Here is an 18,205-nt window from a genome sequence, read left to right as displayed (position 1 = left end):
AATGACACCCTCGAGCAGTGACAGCGCCCCCACTGCATGCCCTGTCTGTCTTCTCTATTTTATTTGGGTATCTCTCAAGGACAGCAAATTCATTACTGACAATAAAAATATATTGTTTAGGATTTTTAAAATGTGGATCCTTAAACTTAGAGTCAGGTGTCAAGTAAATAAAGCATTCACTCAGCCAACCAGAGGTGTGGCCTCGATGAGGGCACCCAGCCCAGAGGCCTGAAGGCCAAGCCCACGGCACCGGTGGCGGCGACCGGCACGAGCGAAGGAAACTCGGAAGCCAGTGGTTTCCGACTGGGAAAGGGGCCTCCATGCTGACACCCAGGGGCTGTCCCCAGTGTGGCTGCTGGATAAATAGTCCCGATGCTGACATTGCAAGAGCAAAAGGGAGAGTGGGTCTGTGGGCATTTCATAGATTATGTGACGTCTAGTTCCAAATCTAGACACTTTAGAAATGGTTACGTTGAGCTAACCCATCCTCCAGGGATTTCCCGCTGCGGGTGGGGAGAGGTCTAGGTGTGATGGGTTAGACCAGTGATGGCAAACCTATGACACGTGTGTCAGAGGTGACACGCGAACTCATTTTTTTGGTTGATTTTTCTTTGTTAAGTGGCATTTAAATATATAAAATAAATATCAAAAATATAAGTCTTTGTTTTACTAGGGTTGCAAATATCAAAACATTTCTATATGTGACACGGTTAAGTTAGGGTTTTTCAAAATGCTGACATGCCGAGCTCAAAAGGTTCGCCATCACTGGCCTAGACCCCGTGCACCACCCATCCTGGCCCCTTGCCTTCAGCATCAGGGTCCCCGAGAAGGGAGGGCAGGTTCTTAACAGGAATGAGCATGGCTGCACAGCCTCATGTCCTCCCTTCTCCCCACTCCCCGCTCTGCGCTCAGCTCTGGCCTGGAGACACCCCCCCAGGCCCCAGGGCCTCCTCGCTCACAACCTCCCAGGGGGCATTTGCCGTGTCCCGCCCCCTCCTGCCCCACCCCCAAGGCCACAGAAGGTGTTTCCCTCAAACTCCTGTTATTTCCTCAGCGACAGGAAGTCTCACACTGGATTTTGCTTTGGTCTCGAAGATCTGCATTAAGGATATGCATTTCCCACTAAACAATGAAACTGCTTAATGCAGAACTCATCTTATTGGAACCCTGCCTCTTAGCCCAGACACTGAATTCTAGATCCGGCCTAAGGAATGGGTAGCTACCCTTCAAGAAAATCTACATACATGACAACGGGTGTAGGTTACAGGTAACTCGGTACGTTACGAGACACCGTCATGATAGTTTGTTAAATATTGGAACAGTTCCGCCCTGATCTGCACTCGGAATCTAAGCCGATCGATGCTAAACTGTCGCTGTTGCAGGTGTGAACGGGTCGGACTGAGGGGGGGTGACGTGGGGACGAGAAGCGGGCAGACGCGGGGCACGGGGAGCCGTGCTGGCAGGTGCCCGTCACAGCCCTCTCGGGCGCCTTCACCTCCCTCTCCAATTCCCCTTCTGTCTGGTTCCTGTTTGAAGAGGCCCCAGTCCTGGAACTCTACACCTATAGTTTATAGGAACAACTTCGGCACTAGGGTCAAAGTCCCTTCAGGAGTGAAAGAGTGTAGCTCTGTCTTCGAGAAAACCAGTGATTTCGCCACTTCAAAGAAGCAGGCCCTACTTTTGACATTTTCAACTTCATCCGACTTAACAATAGTCAGGAAAAGGCCAGCGGAATTATTGGGAATGGAATGAACATGTTGAACTTTTTCACACGTCAAAAACGCTAGAATGGCTGACCAAACCTTCCTCAGAGATCTCAGACTTTGATCGCTCAAGGAAGAATACGGTCCGCTCACTGCCTTTTTTCCGGGCTTAATTGGAACAAGGGCTGGACAGCACACAGGGCCCTGATTCCAGGCTGGGAAGAGGCCAGTGTGTGGGAGACCCTGCCCCGCCCACGGCCGCGATGGAGGGACACCCACACCGCCATCCTGGGGGGACCCAACCTCCACGTGGTGAGGTGGACACATGGCAGGCGATGAGACAACGTGACCATGAAGCCACGTGGCTGGAGGAGTGTGGCGGTGGCCACGGAGATTGAGGGCAGCAGGTGGGCAGTGAGGGCGACGTGGACTGTGCCCTCGGGGTCTATGTCCTTCCTGATAGGACAAGGACAGCAGTGACCCCACCAGGGGTCAGCAGAGCCCCCCCAAACGAGTCCAGCGGTACAGTGTCCGTGCATCGTGTGTGTGTGTGGGGGGGGGGGGGGTTGTGGGGGGGGGCTCACCTCGGTAGGCCAGCCGGAAGCCCTGCCGGCTCTGGGAGTGGTCGCTGGAGAAGCGGACGAGGGTCTCGTGCGTGGTGCTGAGCAGCGCGGCCGGCAGGTCGGGGCCGCTGAACTGGCCGAGCAGCGGGCTAGTGGGGTGCGGCCCGTTCTGGATCTCCAGGAAGTCGTGGTTGGCCTCCGTGGAGAAGTTCAGGAACCGGATGTGCGCACCTGTGGGAACACGTGCGAGATAAGGGAGCGTCACCGTCGGCGCTTATAGGCCAAGCTCATCAGAAGTGACTGCCCCTTGACCCGCGTCCCCAAACGCCGTCCCTCCGGGGGCACAGGGCGCCGCGGAGGAGGCCGCTCGCTCGTTTCGGATTAAATTAGACGCGGTTCAGTCCCCGCCGCCCCCTCGAAGCTGTGGGTCCTTCATCCGTGCCATCAGAGTCCCAGTCACTCTCTGTGAAAGAGGCTTGTGACCAGCTGTGCCACGGGGACACGGGCATCGCTGCCTGGCCCTGGGGCGGGGGCGGGTTCTGCCCGCCGCTGTTCTAAGGCTCACAGCGCACACGGGGTGGGACTCGCTGCCGGGTCACCCAGCGGCACCAAGGACGGGACCGATGCCGCCCAGAACTCAGCGCCACAAACCAACGGACCGTCCAGGGGCTTCTCAGCGCCTGGCCGCGGCCAGGGGTTGGCCCGGTCAGGAGCCGTGCGTTCACTTGGTTTTGCAAGCAAAGCAAGTCACAGCTGTTTGCAGGAAACCCATCCACTGGACCCGTCACTCCCACAGCCCAATCTCCAGCCTGGCCCGGGCGACAGAGGGGAGACCGTCCAGGCGACCCGGCCGCTGCGGACACGGGACCCGGGCGCGAGATAAGGGACGGCGGGTAAGGCGGGCGCAGGGCGGCGTCAGGATGCTGGGCCGTGGCTTCGGGAACATTCACTTGACGACTGTGTCTGAAAGGCCCGGCTCTCGTCACCGGTTGAGATAGCGCCTGAAGCGTGCGTTTTTACATGAACCCACGCGAGTGACGGGCTGGTACAGCCTCCCGGGGAGCTCGACAGCTCCCGGATTGTTCTGCAGGCGTCTCGGAAAAGCGTTCCTCGTGCTACTCTCCTGCTCGTGAAAGATAAGGAGGGCTTTCATTTCTCTTTCCATCTCGCAGACTCGTTTCGGGGCTTGGAGACCGGAGATAACGCGCACGCGTCGCCCCCCCTCAAGGGCAAGCGCTGAGAACAGAAAGCAGACCTGCCCGCGTGGTGCTGGCAGGAAGTGGGGCTGTCCTGGGCCAGAAGCGGAGGAAGGGAAGGAGAAAGCCTCAGGGAACAGCAGGGGGAAGAGACATCTACATGCGCCCAATACAACGCACCGTCATCCAACCTCCAACTCAACGATGGGGAATGTGAGGAGGAAGAAATAGCGCCCTTGCTGGCTGGGCGCAGCGTCCGGCCAACTGCCTGTCCGGGATCCAACGTCCCAAGGAGCTCTTGTCCCCCAGTTCCCCAGGAAGTCACTATTATTGTCCTCACCAAGTCACAGGGAGCAGGCCCAGGCTCAGAGGGGCGCAGTGGGGTGCCCACGGCAGCAGGGGACACAGCGTCCGGCACGCCCACCCTGGCGGACAACGCCCTCCCCTGTCCCGGCTTAGCGGGCGACGTGCAGACAAGAGCAACAGCCTCATGAGCTGGAACGACGCGTCGCCAGTCCTTCTGGGGGGAAACTCCTGTCCGGACTGCCCAGCCCGGGCCGGAAGAGGAAGGGTGGGGAGGAGGAGCAGGTGGGATCCCAGGAGACGCCGAGGGGGCAGGGAGCAGAGGAAACGGGAGGGAAGAGGGACCTTGAACGTCAACCACAATGTAGCATCGTTTCAGAAGGTGGGGTGCAATGCACATGGGTCGTCTGATCTACACATGTGTGCGGGTGCAGCCAGGAGGCAGGTCCCGGTCAGCAGGGGCTGGGGGGCTCCACCTGGGGGCCCGGGTGCCGCCAAAGGCAGCCCCTCTGTGGACCTGGAGCTCCGCGACGACTTGAACAGCAAACAGGGTTTCCTTGAAGAGACGACGCGCGGCCGTTTTCTTCTAAATCCCAGCAAATGTGTTCACGCAAAAGGAAGTCGGAAGCAGGGAACAAAGAGGCAGAGAGAGATGGAGAGATTGGGTGGGGACAGGGAGAAGCTGGGGGAGGGGGTAAGGGGGAGGGGAGGGCGGCCAATGCCCTCTCCGCCCTCACTTCTGGCCTGTCCCCCCACAGGCTGTGACGGGGGGACACCCCGCCGCTTAGGGAGCCGCACCCCAGAGCCCCGTGTGGCTGCTCACCAGCTGCTGAATTACCAGTAAAACCAGCCTTTGTTGTTGCGAGGTCCCAGCTCTAAGGGAGAGTGTGGTCTCTAATACACACACCGTCTAGCCGTCGTGTGTGTGTGTGTGTGTGCGCGTGTGTGTGCGTGTGCGTGTGTGTGTGTGTGTGTGTGTGTGTGTGTGTGTATACCGGCCCCGGACTCCTGTGGCCCCCAGTTCCCTCAACGCCATCACGCCCGTCGCCAGGAGCTGGATGAGACTGGACTGGGGCCTGGCAGACACAGCTGCTGAGTCGCCGCCCGCCCGCTCCCGTCTGTGCGGGAAGGAGGGGCCAGGCCGGTCGACACTCACACCCTTTCACTTTGGGTTAGAAGCCGAATCGCAGGGAAGCGGTGCAGTGTGCCCGTTCCCGGTGGCAGCCGGCAGATGGCTTATCCAGGGGACGGGCTGAAATTCACGGGGTGACACCGTGAAGAAATGAGAGCAGCCGATCCGAGGAAACTATTAGAGGTGCCCAGGCCGCTAGCGTACGGGGACCAGTGACAGCCGCCCAGGGACGTGGGGTTAAGCTGGGAATGGAGTGATGACACTCCAACCCCATGAGCCCATGAGCATGGGGAGCAGGGCAGCGTCCACACCCAGCAGCCCCTGGCACGTGGGGACAGCGGCGCCCGGGCCTCATCCGTTTCAGGGGTGACTCGCGCTCTCGTCTTCAGCCAGCTGGTCCAGTCTGACATCTCAGAGCGAACCCCACGGGACAGATCTGCACAACCTAGCTCCCCTTCGTCATCTCCCCGGATACTGGGAGAACATGCTTTATATTTCTTAATTGATTTTTTAAAAGAGAGATGGAAACATGAATAAGAAAAAGTCACTAATGGGCTGCCTCCTGCATGTGCCCCCTTGGTGATCGAGCCGCAACCCGGGCCTGTGCCCTGACCAGGAATCGAACCCATGACCTCCTGGTTCATAGGTCAGTGCTCAACCACTGAGCCACACCGGCTGGGCTGTGCAGTTAATTCTTTTTTAAAAAAATATATTTTATTGATTTTTTACAAGGAGGAAGGGAGAGGGACAGGGAGTTAGAAACATCGATGAGAGAGAAACATCGATCAGCTGCCTCCTGCACACCCACTACTAGGGATGTGCCTGCAACCAAGGTACATGCCCTTGACCGGAATCGAACCTGGGACCTTTCAGTCCACAGGCAGACGCTCTATCCACTGAGCCAAACCGGTTACTAATTCTTGAAAACTTAACACTGACATACTTCTCCTTCACTGTACTGTATTCTGGGTGCGCACTCGCGGGTAGAGAACCGCGGTGCCCGCACTGTCCGCCCTCACTCACGAAAACAGAGAAATTCTGAGTCTGCTGGGCTCCTACGAAAGCAACACGCACCAGCATCCGACTGTGTGAAAGGAAAGAAAGCGGCACAAAGCCAGGGGCGGGCTGGGGTCAGCTGCCGCGAGTGTGTTCCCACCCTGGGAGGGGTCACACTCAGACACGTCCCCACACGGGAGGGGTCACCACTCAGACACGTCCCCACACGGGAGGGGTCCCCACCCCGGGAGGGGTCACCACTCAGACACGTCCCCCCACGGGAGGGGTCACCACACAGGGGTCACCACTCAGGGCCATGCGCTTCCCGGGAAGATGCCGCCGCAGCTGCAGCGGAGATGGGGACCTGGGCCCACGGCAGCCCTGGCCGGGGTGTGGCGAATGGAGTGAATGTGCCTCACAAAGAAGAAACAGACCAGACAGAGACAGACTCAGGGACACGGAGAACAGATGGGGGTCGCCGGGCGGGGAGGAGACGGAATTGCTGGAAAAGGGGAGCGAGAATAGGACAGACTCCCCGTTATGAGCACATCCGTCCGGGATGGAATTCACACACAGCCCCGGGAACAGAGCCAGGGCTGTGATAGCTCTGCAGGGTGACGGGGCTGCCAGGCGTCTCGGGTGATCACAGTGCAAGCGCTATAGGTGCCGAGTCACTAGGCGGCACGCCTGAGGGTCACATATGATTACACGTCAACTGCACTTCAATAAGGAAGCTTGAGAAGGAAGCACAGGCCTGTCTCTCCCACCCCCGATTCCCGAGTCAGACGACTGCACCCCACACCGCACCCCAGGCCCCATGGCGAGAATCAGACCCGCGGTGCAGCACCCTGAGCCCTAGTGGGCTGTCACCCAGGCCTCTGCTCCCTCCAGCTCAGAGCGAATCGCTGCCTTTGTCTCAGAGCTTATGATCTAAAAACCAAACTCAACTAAAATCCTGGAAGCCACAGCCCTTAGCTTCTGTGAAATCGCTCCACGTCTGAGCCCCACGCGCCCTCTGGGCCGCCCCCAGCAAACCAGGGGACATGCGCCTCACACCTGGGTGCCCGTCCAGTGGACATGAACCTCACACATGGGGGTGCCCGTCCAGTGGACATGAGCCTCACATGTTGGGTGCCCGTCCAGTAGACATGAGCTTCACATGTTGGGTGCCCATCAGTGGACATGAGCCTCATATGTGGGGTGCCCGTCCAATGGACATGAGCCTCACATTTGGGGGTGCCCGTCCAGGCCCCCATCTTTCCCTGGAGTAATGCTCCATGTCTGTGCACAGCATGTCCCTGTCCTCACGCCTGACCCCGGCCTGTGGGGCACTGCCCTTCCTTCCATGAACAGCCGCGCTGCTCGGCTGGGAGTGGAGAGTGGGTGCTCGGAGCCCCCACGCGCTCACTCACCGTGGCCCACGGGCAGGGCGATGAGCCAGCTGCAGTGCAGGTTGCTGGGGTAGGCGCCGGGGAAGCCGGGGCTCAGGATCACGCCGGCCAGGCTGCTCAGCGTCCCCCCGCACGTCGCTGCCGGAGGGAGCACAGGTTACGTGTCAGTTTCTTCCCGAGGACTATGGTTTCTCAAAACACAGATTTCCGAGAGCCCGGAAGTCACTGTCATCTCTGTGTGAGTCTCAGTCCTGACCCCCAGCCGGGCTCATGGGGAGCAACACGCTGCAACCGCAGGAGACCTTCCCGTCCGTCACCGCCAGCTCTCGGGCCCCTGGGCCGTCGCTAAGGACCACCTTTCCTGTGCCTGGTGAGGGGCGCGGAGCCAGCAGGTGTGAGGGGGACCGCGCACCTTCCATCTGTGCTCACACCGAGGCACGTTAAGGAGAAGATACAAACCAACTACACCTGGCCGGTACAGGGTAACGACTCAAACGAGACAATTCCTCCGGGAATGCACACGCTGGCAATGGCACAGGGTTCGACTGCACGCCCTTTGCGAGTGAATTTCAGCTCAAGGTTTAAAATATCAAATTCCCAGTTTAAGGGAAGGTTCTTCATTTGAAACGAATAGGAAGAGCGATGAGAGTGAGAGGAAGCGTGGAGGGAGCAGGCGTCCCCGAGGTCCCACCCTGGTCCCGGCGTCCAGATCGAGCCAGGAGTTTAGATCCCACACGGATACCTTCACATGTTTACGGGCCCTGGAGTCTAGACATTTATCTTCACCCAGAAATCACTTTCCCTCATAAAGCCTTGGTCACTAAGGACCACTGTTCCCTTGGCAACAGATGCGCTCAGCCCGCAGGCGTGTTGCTGGGCGGACTCCTGACGGTGGGAGTTTGTTGTTTAAGTGGTTGGGCTCAGGTCTATCTTCTTCCGCGCACACTCCGTCCGCTTCCTGTTCAGGGCAGTCACGCTGTGTGTGACAGAAACCCTGAGAAGCCAGGGTGCGCGGGAGGGAGCCAGGCTCAGGAGCCCTTCCTTCCCTGTGAACTTGAGGAAGGTGCCTGCCCTCACTGACATGTCAGTGCCGTCTTTGGAAAAATCAAAAGTGATGCAAAAAAAGATAAACATAATGGACACTTTTAAAGAGGATAGGTTCGCCCGGACAGCGTGGCTCAGTGGTTGAGCATCGACCTATGAACCATGAGGTCGTGGTTCGATTCCTGGTCAGGGCACAGGCCCGGGTTGCGGGCTCGATCCCCAGTGGGGGGTGTGCAGGAGGCAGCCGATCAATGTTTTTCTCTCTCTCTCTCCCTCTCCCTTCCTCTGAATTTAATAAAAAAATATTTTTTAAAAAGGACAGGTTTGTTATTGCTGATCTTCCCTCTTGTGTCAGGTCCTAAGGTGGCAGGCAGGGCACTGCCCGTGGAGGCAGTGAGTGGGGGTGGGGGTGGCAGGACTGGCTGTTCCCTGTGGGGACCAGGAGGGGGGAGGGGAGTGGCTCAGGGCGCTGCCCACGGGGTCTGGACGGGCCACGGGCCGCGGACGGGGTCCTACCGAGGCAGAGCGGTGGTGGGTAGTTCCAGCGGCGCACCGGGCCGGGCATGCAGGAGATGTGCGAGCGGCCCTGCGGAGAGAGGAGGCGCAGTGAGACCACGGCCAGGCCGGCCAGGAGGGTCGGTGCTGTGACGAGACTGTCCTCGCTTGGGCCATCCTTTCTGGGGGTCATGGCCAGGGCGACACTTTTCCAGAAGTTGGACGTGTCCCTATAGCACTGTCATTCACAAATCACGTATTTTGACTCAAAATAGAATAACCTGACTCTTTCACCTTATTTAACACACTTTCTACATTCCCATCAGCAGTGATGGTCCCGCCGGCCCCTCTCCTGGGGCGCAGGGGAGACGTGAACTGAGTAAAGGACTGTGGGTTGCTTTAGTCCATCATCAGAAGTTACAGCTCTCAGGCTCAGAGGCTGGACAGGGCCAGGAAATACGAAGTTTCCATGGAAGGGTGAAAGGTTAGCAGGGCAGCATTTGGGTTTGAAAAGGTGTCACTGTGCAAGTGGAAACCTGGGCTCTCACCTTTGTGAGCAGGAGGACCCTGAGGGGAGGGGACCCCCTGACACCCACCTGCAGCGTTACCCCCACCTATGGCATTACCCCCACCTGCAGTGCTCACTCCCACCTGCAGCATGTACCCCCATCTGCAGTGTTCACACCCACCTGCAGTGTTCACACCCACCTGCAGTGTTCACACCCACCTGCAGCATGTACACCCAGATGCAGTGTTCACACCCACCTGCAGCATTCACACCCACCTGCAGCGTGTACACCCAGCTGCAGTGTTCACACCCACCTGAAGTGTGTACCCCCACCTGCAGTGTGTACCCCTACCTGCAGTGTTCACACCCACCTGCAGTGTGTACACCCAGCTGCAGTGTTCACACCCACCTGAAGTGTGTACCCCCACCTGCAGTGTTCATACCCACCTGCAGTGTGTACACCCACCTGCAGCATTACCCCTATCTGCAGCGTTCACACCCACCTGCAGTGTGTACACCCACCTGCAGTGTTCACACCCACCTGCAGTGTGTACCCCCACCTGCAGTGTTCACACCCACCTGCAGCGTGTACCCCCACCTGCAGTGTTCACGCCCACCTGCAGTGTGTACACCCACCTGCAGCATTACCCCTACCTGCAGCGTTCACACCCACCTGCAGTGTGTACACCCACCTGCAGTGTGTACACCCACCTGCAGTGTTACCCCACCTGCAGTGTTCACACCCACCTGCAGCGTGTACCCCCACCTGCAGTGTTCACACCCACCTGCAGTGTGTACCCCCACCTGCAGTGCTCACACCCACCTGCAGTGTTCACACCCACCTGCAGCGTGTACTCCCACCTGCAGCATTACCCCTACCTGCAGCGTTCACACCCACCTGCAGTGTGTACACCCACCTGCAGTGTTACCCCACCTGCAGTGTTCACACCCACCTGTAGCGTGTACCCCCAACTGCAGTGTTCACACCCACCTGCAGTGTTCACACCCACCTGAAGTGTGTACTCCCACCTGCAGCATTACCCCTACCTGCAGTGTTCACACCCACCTGCAGCGTGTACCCCCACCTGCAGTGTTCACACCCACCTGAAGTGTGTACTCCCACCTGTAGTGTTCACACCCACCTGCAGTGTTCACACCCACCTGAAGTGTGTACTCCCACCTGCAATGTTCACACCCACCTGCAGTGTTCACACCCACCTGCAGTGTTCACACCCACCTGCAGCGTGTACCCCCACCTGCTGTGTTCACACCCTCCTGCAGTGTTCACACCCACCTGCAGTGTTCACACCCTCCTGCAGTGTTCACACCCACCTGCAGCGTGTACCCCGGCTCACACTGGAAGGCCAGCACGTCATTCACCATGTACCGGTCGCCCGTCTTGAGCCCGTTGCTGGGCAGGGCTGGCTCCTGGCAGGCGGCGAGGCCCACGGCTGTGGGAACACAGACACAGGAGGTAGGAACACAACGCTGTTCTCGCATCTGCCTTGTCCGGGCACCCCCCTGCTCCCCTGCAGGAAGTGCAGCCCCCCGAGAAGACGGTGAGGGACCCTGAATCAGCTGTGAGCACATTCTTAGTGTTCATTCGTTTCGTTTTAATGGTGATGGATTTCATTTTAAATATTAACTGATTTTATTCTTGATTTCTTCCAGTAAAACTTGTTACTTCCACTTCCATCTGAACGCCTTGATCCTCGCGCATACAATTTGCAAAGGCCTTACAGAATGATGGTCCCTATGAGAGGCAACCCCCGTGATACTTCTCTCGTTTATTGTTCTTCAAATAATACGGTACAAACATTAACAGTCTGTGAAAAGTGTTAAGTGTGAACCTGGGAACCCGACTCTCTCAGAAAACTAATATGAGAACAAATGCGTCGTGTTGCAGCTCCCCCTCATTTAAAGACAACGGGGAGCCGTCCCGTGAACAGGCTGCTCCCGGTGAGCAGGGCCAGCATTTCCGCCCTGAAGCTGCAACCAGCGACCTGCCCAGACAAGACGGTCTCTGGTGAAGGCGCTAACAATATTCCAATGTGTCACAGGATACAGGAATTCAGCCTCAAAGGTCAGGTAAATTAGCGCTAATATTGTTTAACAATTATCTGTATAAACCCCTATTATACCAATAACAAAACACGCAGCAATGGCATTTTATAAAACCGGAAATGCATTGGGAATGGCGCCAAATTCACCCACCTGAAGTGGAAACTGTACGTACAGTGCAATCTCTCCCATCACCCTAGGAAGTCTTCTCTGACACCAGGTTTATTTTATATTTTTAAATATCTTAAAAAAAATAATTTCAGAGAGGGAGAAGGGAGAGAGAAACATTGATGAGAGAGAAACATCGACCAGCTGCCTCCTACACGCCCCCTACTGGGGATCAAGTCTGCAACCCAGGCGTGTGCCCTGATGGGGAACTGAACCAGTGACTCTCAGGGCACACGATGCCACTCGACCACTGAGCCACACGGACCAGGTGACCCCAGGCCTGAAGAGCTAGCAGCGTATTCCGGTGAGAAACGGGGAGAAGTCTCTTTGGTGCAGATCTGCCTAAATCCCCGGCTGGCCTTGGACTTAGACTTCAGTTCTCCCCAACACGAGGACCAACGAACTGGGACTTGAGCTGTGGGGTGGATGGGAAGGTGGGGGAGACGTTAGCTAACCCTGGGGCGGCCACCAGCAGGGCCCGCTGGCGCCCCTGTGAGCGTGAGAAGGACGCTCTCTGCCAGCCCACGGGACCGTCCACACGCGGGTACCCGGCCCACCATCTCTGCTCACACGCATGCTCACCGTCTCATCGGACTTCACTTACTGTAAAGTCAGAGCCCTGGCCCATGTGGCTCAGTGGATAGAGCGTCGGCCTGCGGACTGAAGGGTCGCAGGTTTGATTCCGGTCAAGGACACGTACCTTGGTTGCAGGCTCCTCCCCGGCCCGGGCCCTGGTCGGGTGCAGGCAGGAGGCAACCAATCGATGTGCTACTCTCACACTGATGTTTCTCTCTGTCTCTCCCCCTCCCTCCCAGTCTCTCTAAAAATCAATGGAAAAACACCCTTGGGTGAGGATGAACAACAAAAAGAACATAAAGCCAGAGACCTAATTATCAACAGGTCCAAGGCTGGAGGCGGACAGCGCAGCCCGCTGCCGAGGGCAGGAGCCTGTGCCACCCACGGTGTCCACGCACACGGTGGGCGCTGGGCCAGGCCTCGCGCTGGACAGGCAGCGTGTGCGGACGGGGAGGCACACGCGGACGCTCATCCTAGGGAGGCACGGGGTACACTCTCTTCCCCCCGGGAGCTTGGCGCCCGCCTCTGGCCTCTGGCAGGAAGGAAAGGCTCAGGGAAGCCCAGGCGGCCGGTCAGGTGCCCAGCCCCAGCCTGCAGACCCGCCTGCAGCGGGAAGGAGAGACCCATCTCCTCCACTTCCCAGCCTCTGAGCACCGCATGGGGAGCCGGGGGCTGGCCTGGCCTGAGCTGCCGGGTCCAGTCTGCACAGGACAGGCCCCAGTCCCTGGGGACAACGTCCGAGATCCGTCATGTCATCTCAGCTTCCCCCAAACCTGGGAGATGGGACGAGGGGAGGGCGGTGCCCTCACCCCCGACCATGACCGGGAGGCTTCGGGGACACCTGGTCAGGAGGAGCTGGGACCCATCGGTCTGTCTGCGGGTGCAGGGCTGAGCCACAGCACGCCCCTTACGTCAAAACTGGCTTTTCCCCGAACGGCCGCACATTAAAGGCAGAGAGCGCCAGAGGCATTAAGTGGCATTTTTTTTAAATTTTATTCCAAGCACATTTGGGGCTTTTCATGGACCGTAAAATTGCTAAATATGAAAAAATAGAGCCACTTAGGCCTCTACCTTGTTTCATTGGTTTACATCTCATTTCGCTCCATCTTTAACTTTAGAATACAGATCACAGCTACATTGAATTTCCCCTTTTCCCCTTCTATCAAAAATTGGCAAAACCAACTCCCGTAGATCACTCAATGTTTTATTTGGCTCTGAAAATAGGCACGTAAAGTCTCTCAGTGTGAAATGTCTAATTGCGGAATGGGATAGGGAAGGGCTTGCTTAGGGTGACGACACATCAGGGTCACCCCAGGCCAGACTGAGGCCAGAGCATAACCCCAACACGTGCAAAGGGCCCAGAAAAAGATGTTTAAATGAAAAGAAAGCAACTGTGACACATCATTCAACATTAAGTTCCGTTACTACATCCCCCTTGCTTCACAAATAATGGTTCTTTACTTATTTGCTCTGTTTATTACATGCTGATTTAAGTGCATTTACTGTACATTAATTTATTTTCATTTTCTCCTTCCTTGAAATTTATGTGTAAATCCAACTCATCCTGTAATAGAAGTAACTTGCATTTCTATCTGTACCTGCAAAACTTTTAATAAAATTTCAGCATAAAGAAAAAACAGAGGAAGGGAGGGCCGTGCGACTACCGTTCGTGTGTTCAAGTTTTCACCTCCTCCTGAAGGCGCAAAGGATGAAACAGCCCTGGACTCCTCGCTGATTACACGAGGGAAGCAAGATGGCGGCGATATAGGCAGACGCGTCCCAGGTCTTGTCCCGGAGCAAACGGAGTAAGCAGCTGAAACTAATAACACCCACCCCGAATTGGCAAATTTACTCAGCTGGTGAGACGGTTTGCAGCCGGGAAGGGCAGACCTCCCCTGGAAAGGTTAAAAACCAGGGATCTGGGCAGGAAAGTTTGCCAGACCTGAGCCCAGAGGGTCGGAGGGAGACCGCATGGCAGACAGCCGAGTCTCTTGGGACAGACACAGACCCTGACCGGGGTAAGGAGTTCCGCGGGTTTGCTGGCGCCAGGAGATTTGAGATTTGGATTTTGTGATTGCGGAGAACTGAGACTAAAGGGGGCATCCTGAGGAACTGATCAGACCATGCAGTGCCCATAAGAGAGGAGCGTTTCCCAGACCATGCAGTGCTGGTAAGAGAGGAGCGTTTCCCAGACCGCAGATCCAAGCAACAGCAGCCCCCTGATCACCGCAGCCTCCTGATCACCACAGCCTCCTGATCACCACACCCTCTGTCTGTGGAACAGCAGCTGTACGTGAAGCCTCCCCCCACCAGCCAGAAGAGCCATCACAGCTGTGAACAACATCCACCAGAGGAGCTGCTGCCAACTGGAAAGCAGCTGCTACCGCAACCGTCTGAGCAGCAACCACAACCCAAGGAGCCCCTGCCACCCAGGGAGCAGCCACTGAACATCTCAACATCTACATATGTCAGCGAGATCAAACATGGGTAGGCAAAGAAACCCCCAAAGGAAAGAAAAGGAGGACTCGCCAGAAAAGCAGCTAAGTGAGACAGAGATATGCAACATGACGGAAAAAGAATTCAGAATAAGGTTCCTAGAGTACATGCACCAGATGTTCAAGAAGCAAGAAGAAACAGATGAAAAACTCAACTACTTATGCAAGAAGCTAGAAGAAACAGATGAAAAAATCAACAACTTAAGTAAGTCCCAAGAAGAAATGAAGAGTGACATAGCTTCAATAAAAAACTCCATTGAAAGTATCAACAGTAGACTGGGAGAAGCGGAGGACCGAATTAGTGAATTAGAAGACAAGGAAGCAAAACACACTCAAACTGTACGGCAAATGGAGAAAAAAATTAAAAGACAGGAGGAGAGCCTAAGGGAGCTTTGGGACAACATGAAACGAAACAACATACGAATAATAGGGGTGCCAGAACAACAGAAAGATGAACATGGATTAGAAAACCTATTCGAAGAAATAATATCAGAAAACTTCCCTGAGGTGGGGAAGAAAAAAGTCACACAAGCCCAGAGAGTCCCAAACAAGGTGAACCCGAAAAGACCCACACCAAGACACATCATAATTACCATGGCAAATGTTCAGGATAAAGAGAGAATCTTACAGGCTGCAAGAGAGAGACGGAAAGTAACATACAAGGGATCTCCCATTAGATTATCAAATGATTTCTCAACAGAAACACATCAGGCCAGAAAAGAATGGACGGAAATCTACAAAGTGATGCAAAGCAAAGGACTGAATCCAAGAATACTCTATCCAGCAAGGCTATCATTCAAAATTGAAGGGGAAATAAGAAGCTTCACAGACAAAAAAGGGCTAAGGGAGTTTATCACCACCAAGCCAGCCATGCAAGAAATGCTAAAGGGACTGGTGTAAAAAGAAGAAATATCAAGCTCAGAAAGAAAACAGCCACACACACACACACAAAAAAGAAATGGCTACAAACAAGTACCTTTCAATAATAACTTTAAATGTAAATGGACTAAATGCTCCAACCAAAAGACATCGAGTGGCTGAATGGATAAAAAAACATGACCCATACATCTGCTGTCTACAAGAGACCCACCTCATTAGAAGGGACTCACACAGACTGAAAGTGAAGGGATGGAAAAATATCTTTCACGCAAATGGAAAGGAAAAGAAAGCTGGGGTAGCAATACTTATATCTGACAAAATACATCTCAAAGTGAAGGCCATAACCAGAGATAAGGAAGGCCACTTCATAATACTAAAGGGATCAATACAACAAGAAGATATAACCCTGGTAAACATATATGCACCCAATGCAGGAGCACCCACATACATAAGAAAACTTCTGGAAGATATCAGGGGAGAGATCGACAACAATACAATCATAGTAGGGGACTTTAATACACCACTGACATCACTGGATAAATCCGCTAGACAAACAATCAGCAAAGAAACAGCAATCCTAAATGACTCACTAGATCAGATGGACTTAATTGACATCTTCAGAACACTTCACCCCACAGCTGCGGAATATACATTCCTCTCAGGTGCTCATGGGACATATTCAAAAATAGACCACATATTGGGTCACAAGCAAAGTCTCCACAAATTCAAGAAGATTGAAATCATAAAAAGCTTCTTCGCAGACCACGATGGCATAATGTTAGAAATAAACTACAATAAAAACAACCCAAAATACTCAAACACTTGGAAGCTGAATAACATGTTATTAAATATTGATTGGGTTACTGATGACATCAAAGAAGAAATTAAAAACTTCCTGGACACTAATGACAATGAAAACACAACAATCCAAAACCTCTGGGACACAATGAAAGCAGTCCTGAGAGGAAAGTTTATAGCTCTACAGGCCTATCTCAAAAAACAAGAAAAAATGGTAGTCAATCATCTAACTCTACAACTCAAAGAATTAGAAAGAGAGCAACAAGAAAACCCCAGAGTGAGCAGAAGGAAGGAGATAATAAAAATTAGAGCAGAAATCAATGAAATAGAGACCAAAAAAACAATACAGAAAATCAATGAAACCAAGAGCTGGTTCTTTGAAAGGATAAACAAGATTGACAAACCCCTAGCCAGGCTCACCAAGAAGCAAAGAGAGAGGTCCCAAATAAACCAAATCAGAAATGATAGAGGCGAAATAACAACAGACCCCACAGAAATACAAATGATTGTTAAACAATACTACGGGCAACTCTACTCCAACAAACTAGACAACCTGGAGGAAATGGACAAATTCCTAGAAAAATACAACATTCCAAAACTCAATCAGGAAGAATCTAAAAACCTCAATAGGCCAATAACTATGGAAGAAATTGAAGCAGTCATCAGAAAGCTTCCAGCAAACAAAAGCCCAGGGCCAGACGGCTTCACAGGGGAGTTCTACCAAACATTCAAGGAAGAACTAAAACCTACCCTCCTCAGACTACTACAAAAAATTCAAGAGGAAGGAACGCTTCCAAGCTCATTCTATGAAGCCAGCATCACCCTAATACCAAAACCAGGTAAAGACATCACAATGAAAGAGAATTACAGGCCAATATCCCTCATGAACATAGATGCCAAAATCCTCAACAAAATCTTAGCAAATCGGATCCAGCAGTACATCAGAAGGATCATACACCATGACCAAGTAGGATTTATCCCAGAGATGCAAGGATGGTACAACATCCGTAAATCAATAAATGTGATACATCACATAAACAAATTGAAAGAAAAAAACCACATGGTCATATCAATCGATGCAGAAAAAGCATTCGACAAAATCCAACACCCATTTTTGATAAAAACTCTCAGAAAGGTGGGAATAGAAGGATCATACCTCAACATAATAAAAGCCATATATGACAGGCCCACAGCCAACATCATACTCAATGGACAAAAACTAACACCATTTCCCCTAAGAACAGGAACAAGACAGGGATGCCCACTCTCACCACTCCTGTTCAACATAGTACTGGAAGTATTAGCCATTGCAATTAGGCATGAAGAAGAAATAAAAGGCATCCAAATTGGAAAAGAGGAAGTAAAACTGTCCTTATTTGCAGATGACATGATATTATACATACAAAACCCTAGAGACTCCATCCAAAAGCTACTAGACTTAATACATGAATTTGGCAATGTAGCAGGATACAAAATTAACCCCAAGAAATCTGAGGCATTTCTATACACCAATAGTGAACTTTCAGAAAGGGAGATCAGAAAAACAATCCCATTTACCATCGCACCAAAAAAATTAAGATACCTAGGAATAAACTTAACTAAAGAGGTTAAAGACCTCTACTCAGAAAACTACAGGACGTTGAAAAAAGAGATAGAGGAAGACATAAACAGATGGAAGAACATACCATGTTCTTGGATTGGTAGAATCAACATCATTAAAATGTCCATACTACCCAAAGCAATCTATACATTCAACGCACTTCCCATTAAAATACCAATGGCCTTCTTCAAAGATCTAGAACAAACTCCCCAAAAATTCATCTGGAATAAAAAAAGACCCCGAATAGCTGCAACGATCCTGAGAAAGAACAAAGTAGGTGGGATCTCAATGCCAGAT

General features: G+C 53.5%; 1 protein-coding gene across 1 annotated transcript in view; it reads right to left on the bottom strand.

The window, feature by feature from the left end:
• CSMD1 (CUB and Sushi multiple domains 1) overlaps positions 1-18,205 on the bottom strand; it is a 741,603-nt gene that overhangs the window by 65,770 nt on the left and 657,628 nt on the right. The window contains exons 38-41 of the mRNA XM_070407812.1: positions 10,664-10,782; positions 8,845-8,914; positions 7,306-7,422; positions 2,288-2,497 (exon numbers count right to left, since the gene is read on the bottom strand). Of these exons, the coding sequence (XP_070263913.1) occupies positions 2,288-2,497; positions 7,306-7,422; positions 8,845-8,914; positions 10,664-10,782 (516 nt within the window). The remainder of the gene's footprint in view (positions 1-2,287; positions 2,498-7,305; positions 7,423-8,844; positions 8,915-10,663; positions 10,783-18,205) is intronic.

The sequence above is a fragment of the Myotis yumanensis genome, unplaced genomic scaffold (genome assembly GCF_028538775.1).
Source record: "Myotis yumanensis isolate MYYU_CA2020_CCGP unplaced genomic scaffold, mMyoYum1.0.hap1 SCAF_3, whole genome shotgun sequence".
NCBI classification, from domain to species: domain Eukaryota; kingdom Metazoa; phylum Chordata; class Mammalia; order Chiroptera; family Vespertilionidae; genus Myotis; species Myotis yumanensis.
Note: the sequence above shows the minus strand (reverse complement) of the source record. Positions and strands in the feature narration are given on the sequence as shown.